The 8,837-nt window shown below is 35.7% G+C and overlaps 1 protein-coding gene across 1 annotated transcript in view; it reads right to left on the bottom strand.

The window, feature by feature from the left end:
• Positions 1 to 8,837, bottom strand: part of TRAPPC8 (trafficking protein particle complex 8) — a gene marked incomplete at its 5' end in the record, with an annotated part of 44,772 nt that overhangs the window by 14,721 nt on the left and 21,214 nt on the right. Inside the window, 10 exons of the mRNA XM_010017613.1 lie at positions 752 to 792; positions 908 to 976; positions 1,848 to 1,944; positions 3,261 to 3,408; positions 4,020 to 4,462; positions 5,342 to 5,499; positions 6,501 to 6,627; positions 7,062 to 7,136; positions 7,813 to 7,943; positions 8,120 to 8,314. Of these exons, the coding sequence (XP_010015915.1) occupies positions 752 to 792; positions 908 to 976; positions 1,848 to 1,944; positions 3,261 to 3,408; positions 4,020 to 4,462; positions 5,342 to 5,499; positions 6,501 to 6,627; positions 7,062 to 7,136; positions 7,813 to 7,943; positions 8,120 to 8,314 (1,484 nt within the window). The remainder of the gene's footprint in view (positions 1 to 751; positions 793 to 907; positions 977 to 1,847; positions 1,945 to 3,260; positions 3,409 to 4,019; positions 4,463 to 5,341; positions 5,500 to 6,500; positions 6,628 to 7,061; positions 7,137 to 7,812; positions 7,944 to 8,119; positions 8,315 to 8,837) is intronic.

The following is an 8,837-nucleotide window of genomic DNA, read 5'->3' as shown; positions in this document are numbered from 1 at the left end:
AAGAGTGTTTTCAGAACAGGATGCAAGCTGGCACAAGTTACTTTTAACAGAGCTCATCACCGTAGTATTATCTTGCTTTGTTTCCCTTTGCAAGCCTGCAGGATGCCCCACATCTTGGTTTCCATGCTTGCTATGTTAGAGATCAGCCCTACCTAATAAGCTAAGATAACACAGGGAAACAGAGCTACAGAATGTTAGCCTAAAACTACAGCTAACAAACTTGGAAGTAAGAGCTTTGATTATTACCAACCAGCCTAGTGTCATATATTAACTGTAGTGGTGAGAGCTGATGTGTCCCAGCTAACTCACAAAATGCATGTGCAAATCACTCTTAATACTTTCCTCAGGTTTGCTAGAATTACTTATTGAAGTTAGGAGCATACATTTTGCTAGGAATAGCACAGATAACAGACTGCACAGGATATTCCCCACATATAACGGCCATAGCCAGAAGTACTGTGCTGTTTGTCAAGTTTGTTATTGTGCTGAGCTTTTCCAACATGAAAAGCTTGATAAGGAAGCAGTGGTTTCAAGACCAACAACAGTGATACTTGGAGACACCAGGATGAGTAAGAAACTTTAGCTTCCCAACCTCTCCTTTTCAAAAAGGTTAGCCCTTCCAGAATGTGCTATTGCAGAGCTGCTGTTGCATTAGCAGAATACTCATACTGTCTAGAAGGGAGGGTCCCCTCCCTGCACATGGCAAGGATATCTTGTACAAGGCAGAATGCAGTCATACCAGTTCACCTACCTGTTCATTTCCAAAGACAATGTCTGCAAATGTGTAATTTTCTAAAGGATAAAAAGAGAAGGAATTGTTTTAGCATTATGAGAAGTCACAATTCCAGCATACAGCATCTAAATAGTATTTTCTTCCAAAGGTCACCACATTCAGGAGAGAACCTACCTTCTGAGTTTTTGCATCTTACTGCTTTAAAGCATAACTTTGCTCTCTCTCTGCTAGCAAGTTTAGTATCTGGGGAAAAAAAAAAAATAAAATTGCACTATTATACTATTTTTTTTGCGAGACTTTCCCACCCCCCAACATTATGAGTCCCTTCTCATTAGCCAAAAGTCAGCCTTTAAACTTCACAAATAAGAACCACACTGATAATACTCAAGAAGCATAACTAATCAAGCAGAGCAACTCTATGCTAGTCAAGAAGATACATCTTCTGCCGAGCCCTTCCACCCATTTACTTCTAGAGCAGGAAGCAAGCCATAATACAATGAGGAGATACAGAGAAAGGAGGAAGGAACAGAACACAAGATTCAGTTTATCTGACTTGGTCACCCTAAATATTAATACAAGAGGAATACTAAGACTAGACTAATTTCTAAGTGCTTATATGTCAGCATACAAGTAAAGATTACATTTGTTGTTGTATCTAACAGCACTTTTTTTTGCCTGGCATAGTTAGCCTTTTCAAAAATTAGCAGCTTGTATTAGTGAAGGCAGGATACTGCACTAGCAATTCTAATTTCTAATAATAAAGAGCACTTGTCAAATATTCTGCTGATCAGTTAAATTCAACACTGATATATAACTAAAAGAACACTGAAATTTGTTTGTTGATTTGTTCAACAAACCATGACAGAGATTTCTCTATATCACAGAAATTATTTTTACCTGTAAATTAAGCCCATCGTTAAAATTGATGAAGTCTGAAAGTCACCTTTCAAAATACTTTTCTTGAAACACTAACAAAAGAAGGGCTGTAGCATGTTTGAAAGTGATAGAGCTTTTAGAAAATTATTCTGAGAGCCAAATTAAACTCCTTATAAGATTCTTTTTAACTGTTCTTGTCAAGCAGAAGCTAGACTTGCCATGTCTTGGTGATACACACCTTTGTCTTCAGAGATGTTAACAGATTTTTGAAGTTTCCAGTGCTTGCTGTTACTTGAAACTTGCACTATATGAAATTCTTTAACACCAGTTTCACTCTAAGGAAGAGAAAAGAATTATGTCGAATAAGACCAGTCACAATTGTGACATTCTACATCACATTGTAAGTGTTCACTGCAAAGCAGCATTGTTAAAATCTTGATTTAACTCATTATTCACACCTTCCATAACACAGTACTAAGGAGAGACACAAGGAGAATTAAGACCCACTGTAACATAAAACAACAGTCCCAGTTCACAGCAACTTCCAATTTGAGCAAACAAAGCCACACAAAACTAAAAACAAAGATCCCCAAGAAAAATACCTGCAAATTAGTATTTTAGATTAAGATGACTATATTAAAGGCTAGGCTTTTAACTCAAATGTAGAACACTGTCTGCAAAGCCACTTAATAAACATTCTTCACTTTCTGGGATTTATGACGTAGCAATGCTCGTAAAGTAATCTTAGAAACTTTTTTTTTTTTTAAAATATATATGAAATGAAAAGTAGCTTTTGGGGTTGGTCTCCTTTCTTGGAAAGAACGAGGTGGTAGTGGAAAATTAAGTCTCACACAAGGTTATCTGTTAACTTGGTAAGTACTTTATAAAAGCATTCCTTCCCCCTCAAAGAGGGGGTGGACAATATTCACTCAAGAAAAAAAAAAGTGTATAGACCTTTAAAACAAAATGACAAATTAGTTCTGTGTTTCCACTACCAGCTAAGCATTTAGAAATTCTATAAACAAAGGATTCGATTACCTTGCTTTGTGGTTGAAAAAATGGGAGCAGCTTTACCAAGAAAATGAGTAAACTTAAATTAGCATGGTAACAAAAACTAAAATATTTTCATTTGCCTTACTAAGTCAAGAGACCACAACAGACATATCTGTATTTGGATTATATTAGCAAAAAATGTCTTTTAGAGTTTGGTAATAAATGTAAACACAGAAGCTTTCTTCAAGTTAGAGCTTAAATTTTGACTTCACATTATCATTAATTCTACCAGTGCTTTCACTGACAGGCTGGAACAGGAAAACTGGTTGTCTTATTTAGAACTATCTTAGAAGCTCTGACCAAGAACATTCATTAATTTGGAATAAATCTTCCTAAAAGAAAAAAAAAAAAATCTGAACTACAGTACTGGAATTTGCTTCGGCTAGAGATAGGTATAGCAGACTTCCAGGGAGTTGAGATAAAACTTAATGTTAGTGCTCTCTTTCCAGCAGTATCTGTATTGATAACATACACAAGGTTTACTTGGTATTTGCAAAGTAGCTGCCAAAACACTTTTACTTAAGTCTTGGTTCTACTGATGACACTTCTACATCTGTTGAGCTTTCTAATAGTATTATTATTAAAAGCAGGAACTTACGGTATTGATATTTTCTACATCCACAAACACCAACATACTGCCCCCTCTGCCTTCTTCATCTTCAAGTGCATTACTTCTGCAAACAGTCGCTCGAATATGCAGAGACCGGCTAGTACAAATAACTGCAGTGTGCCTTAATACTCTATGACTAGGAAGGAGGGAGAAGGAAAAAAGAAAGAAAGAAAAACAAAACATTCTGAACAACCAAGACTGCTGTCCAGAATCTGTCATTAAGAAGTTTATCTTTAATCAATATTAAAGCTATTAGAAAATTTATTCCTTTCAACCACCACATAGATACTTTTCTTTCTAGTTTCCTATCAAAAAAATGTTGTATTTAAAAATCATGCTGTATGGGTAGGTGCTGTTCAAAAATACAGTCTCTTAGCAAGCTTGAAATATTGGAAAAAACGTCTGTGTTACCATGATGAAATCTTTTCTTCAATGTAGACAAGACTTTCTTTTCTAACAAGCGGAAACAAATTAAATCATGTTTTTTTCCCTGTATGCCTCAAAGATGTGCTTCCAAAGAAACTACAGATTTGTTTGTATTAACAGCAACTGACACTTTGATAGAAGCAGTGTATGCTTTGTAATTTTATACAGATTAGATCATATAGCAGAAAAAAACCTACTGCTTAGAATAGCAGGTAACAAGCAATTTCTACCTCACCACAGAAATAGAAAAAAATTCACATTCATGGTTACAATGTTTATAGTGTGTAGTAAGTGTGACAGAAAAAAATAGATACAACTTACCACATTTTTGAGTGTCTTTTAATACTTTCATAGTAAAACAAAAAGTTAATTTCATGAACACCTTCTTCATCTGGTCCCCGTAACCACATTGGCAGCTGCACTGAAGCCCCAGGAAGAAGAACAACATCAGGAAGTGGGACGTTTATTACTTCAGGCTGACCTCCTGGGCCAACCCCAAAGTCTACAGAAGAAGCTGAAGATAGCAGTGCTGTACGCACAGAGGTAGGATCTGTCACAACAGTCTTGTAAGCACTACAATTTTCAGAAGCTGAAGGACTTAGTGGTGTTAGAACAGCAGTATTTCCACCAAAAGTAAAAAATTCTGGATGCTTGGACACAACCTTCAGTGCTGTAAGAGGACACTTGCTTACATTCACAAATTCTACATATGCTTTTCTGATTTCTCCACAGAGAAGCCCTGTAGGAAAATTTATGAAGAACACCTGTATGGGAGAGAACAGGAGAAAAGAAAAACCTGAGCACTGAGCCAAGTTGTGAAAGTGCATGAAAACAACAATCAACCTATTTAAACCACATTGCTCTCCACAGCTTCCTGTGGAGGGCAAGTGGAGAGTGAGATACTGTTCTCTTCTCCCTGGTATCCAGTGATAGGACAGATAGGAATGGTTCACAGCTGCGCCTAGGGGAGATTTACACTGGACATTAGAAAGCATGTCTTTACCGAGAGGGTGGTTAAACACTGGAACAGGCTTTCCAGAAAGGTGGTTGATGCCCCAAGACTGTCAGTGTTTAAGAGGCACTTGGACAATGCCCTTAACATGCTTTAACTTTTGGTCAGCCTTGGAGTGGTCAAGCAGTTGGACTAGATGGTTGATATAGGTCCCTCCCAAAAGAAATATTCTATTCTATGAAGTGTTGTCATTAAGCAGACCAATTTAATAAGCCTGGTAAGGAAAACCACTGTGTTTTAATTAAACAACTTGAAGAAATATTCTAGATAAACAGCAAGCAAAGGAAAAAAGTTTCTTTGCCTGTTCTCCCTCACCTTGAAATCCGGCTAAAAAAAAAAAAAAAACAACAAAACAAACCACAAAAACTTGTTGCCAAGTAAAATTCTAAAGCAAATAACTTCTGAATTCCGCTAATTTGGAGGCTTCAAAAAAAAATAAACAAACAAAAAAAAACCCACAACCAAACAAAAAACCCAAACCCCCAACATACGTAAGTCTGGCACTGACAAATCAGAATTTAACTCAAAACAGTGTCATTAACAAAGCCAATGACTTCATTGTCAGAAATAAATTTATAAGCTCTGAATTCAGCTATTTGCTCAAAACTGCCAATAGAAAGTAGCTACATACCTCCAACAAAGGCATTTCTTCTGTAATGATGGGATCTAAACGTCGATCAGGTCCATATTTAATAGATGTTTTTTCCTCTTTTGTGTTATTAAGTCGAGGCCCTTGGATTTCTAAATCTTGTCGTCCTCGTACAGATAACCCATTGGAGACAAACTTTCCTAAAACAATTTATAAAAAGTTTGTTTTGTTTTGTTTTTTTTAATTCTTTTTTCCTAAGAAGTGAGCCAAAGCTCCCTACTCAATCTCAAAAATCATTCTGATGATCTGATGATGTGGATTTACTGCCCTTCAGGTCCCTACAAATGCAGCAGGAGTGAGTGGGGGGTTGGGGAAGGACATGGAGCATGAAGGTAAAATATTTATTTCCTTTCCCAATTTCTGTCAAGCTGCAAAAGTCAAAAGATTTATTTCCTTCAAAAGACAGGCCACCACTCTCCAAATGTTTCTTTATGCAAAAGGTTTACAGTTCATAGATAGCTAAACAAGCTTCATTATTTCTTTTAGACACTGTCAAACACATGCTTTAATGCCCACTTCCTCCAACAACTAAATTTTTCCTGTGAGAGACAGTTTTAGATTAAGGACTCAACAAAACAGATCAAGTAACATGCAATTAATAAGCCATTTATATGTTAATATGAAGGAAAGAGAACCAAAATAAAGATGCTAAAAAAAAAAAAAAAAAAAAAAAGAAAAAAAAAAAAAAAAAAAAAAAAAAAGTTGTATCAGCCAAGTTTAAATTTGGAAATCTATGCAAAGAACTGAAGTGTAACATTTAGACGAAAATTGAAAGCTAACAAAGCAACAAGACCCAGAAGAAAAATGAATGGCAAAAATCAATGAAAGTTGTTATAGATTCAACACAGCAATAGATGGAATATTTAAATTTTTATTTTATTTTTTTAAATACTTTCAAAATTTCTACATTTTAAAAGGAACAGTAAGCATGGGTTTGGTAGTGATTACTTTCTGATGGGATTCCTACAGATGGGATTCCTATAGATGCTAATTCATTCTTTTCCCATTTTAGTTGTTTCCACATTCCTACTTGAAGGAAAGCCTTGCATCACGATAGTTAAAGCCAGAATTTAGTTTTACTCTGCAGAAGCCATGTCTCCCCCTTCCAGTGACACACAACTTAAGGGAATAATACACTTACCTGTCTGTAATCCAACAGAAGGATCTATCCCATCTAATGTCACAGCACCCTGAACAGTGCCAAGATCATAAACGACTCCCAGAATATGTAGCTCCCCTGTTTGATGGGGAAAGAGCTTTAGTCTTGCCTGTGGAGATATGTTAAATTTTTGTTGTTGTTGCTACTAGAAAAAAAAGTATTATTACATTTTTATGTCCAATTGTTAAAGACACTCACAGCTACATTTACTTTATAGTCGCGTCAGATGTAACTGCATACAATAACTACATATATTTCATATATACAGAATTTACCAAAAAAAAAGAAAAAAAAATTGCTTCCTGATGTTCAGATGGAGCCTCCTGCTTTTTTTTTTGTTTTTGTTTGTACCTGCTGCCGCTCACCCGGTCACATCCTCCCTTCAGATATTTATACACACTGATGAGATTCAAAAATTCAAGTACTTCATCTAAGAAAGATCTTCTGTATGTTTAACATTAAGTTCAGATCATAACAAGTCTGAACTTCACCCTGAACTTCAACACTAAAAAGATAATTTTTAAAACAAAGTAAAGTACTTACCACTTTTGTCTCCTCACTATTAATTAAAAATTCTGCTATTGCTTCAGTTCCTATCATGGCACCATCACATGTTCCCTGAAAAGAAGAAACAGCTTTTCAGATACTATTACTCCTACGCAGAAAAAGTGCCATAAATATTACTTCCCACACCTTTCCTACAGTGTTTGAGGTTAAAAGCATACACATTTCAAACTGCAGACAATTAGAACCAGCAGATGCTATATGCCCAGCTTCTCATGCTTTCCAAGTTAAAGAAACAGCTAGAGAGCTCAATAAACACTCGCGAGAAATTTAAGATTTATCACTATAAATTGGAACTATTCCCAATCAGTTTCATTGATACCCATAAAAGTATTTATCATATAATTAAAGTAGCAGTTCAGACCAGAACAGACAGGAAAGCATGTGGTAATCCTTGAGGCTTAGTTATATGAAACTATGTTTATAACTCTGGCAAACACTTACAGCACCTTTAGAGATCACTATATTCCAAATGCTTTTGGCCAGGAAACCAAACTGTTAAGGAATTTACTGTAATATTCAGTATCAGAACATATTAAAGCCTTAAAAATATGAATGTGAGAACAGCCCTTCAGAGGGGAGTTTTGGCAGCATCAGCTGAAGTGTTAAATTAAACAGTACTTAGTAGTTCATCTAAAATATTCAAAACATTAATCTTAATACAATAATAACAATACTCCATAACTGCAGATGCTTCAATTTGGTTGAAAAAGGATGAAGCTTTCCTTACCAGCTCTTTTGTTTCTCCTTCATGCTTTTTATTGAAGTCTTTAGGTTGAAACTTCCACAGCAATGAAAGTTCAGTCAAAAGAAGTGGAACTTTCAGAGGGTTTCGGAAGGACACTTCTACAGTTATTGGTTCTGTTAAAAAGTGCAAGAAAATAATGACAACAGGCTATCCCCACCACAATCTGAAGGTTTATCTAACTCAAAGGATTCTTGTGCAAACAACCTGCACAAGAACATTGGTTTAAATCTACAATAACTGTACAAATCTAACTCATCTTGTTTCTGAAGTGTTTAAACTATAACTTTACCTTCTATCACAGCAAGTGGAAATTTGGAGTTATCCGAGTAGCGATTTAAACAGAACTGTGTTGGTTGAAAGTTTGAAGGTATCATTCCTTTATTTACCACAGAAACAACTTGCTCTTCAAGTTCCTTCCACTGTTGTGATGATTCTGAGTCATACTCCTGATCCAGACTTACATGCGTAGCTGCCTGCTTTTCACCTAGTATGAGTAAGGCAGTATTAGAAGATGAGAACAGTGGCATGCAACAGTTGCAACAGAGGGCAGGACTGGAAGTTTGGTAAGTATTGTTAAAATACATTAAATTCTCAGTTACTGTCATTTTAATGTTATAATTTATGTAAGCCAGTGATTTGCAAGACACTTCAAAATATACACATGGACAACAATACTGAGGATAATTTGAATATAAGTCTATTTGCAAATTGTGGAATTCCAAGATTATAAAACGCTACACGGTATTCCCATTTTACAGATTATTTTTACTTTATGACAGACCACAGCCCCACAATGCAGCCCTGGTTTATCTAAGAATTCCCACTCAGCTTACTTTATATTCAGGAATCAAAGTGTTTCAAACATTTCTCCAAGAGAAAGTTAACTGAAAAGCTAATTTCAAGCATTGGCACTACAGTCTAGCATTGGCTAAAGCATTAATAATCCTTTTCATGAAGTTCATTACAGACTGGCGTTGAAGCTTTCCAGCTGTGAAAACCAGTGGAAA

Source organism: Nestor notabilis, unplaced genomic scaffold (assembly GCF_000696875.1).
Source record: "Nestor notabilis isolate BGI_N333 unplaced genomic scaffold, ASM69687v1 scaffold5597, whole genome shotgun sequence".
NCBI classification, from domain to species: domain Eukaryota; kingdom Metazoa; phylum Chordata; class Aves; order Psittaciformes; family Psittacidae; genus Nestor; species Nestor notabilis.
Note: the sequence above shows the minus strand (reverse complement) of the source record. Positions and strands in the feature narration are given on the sequence as shown.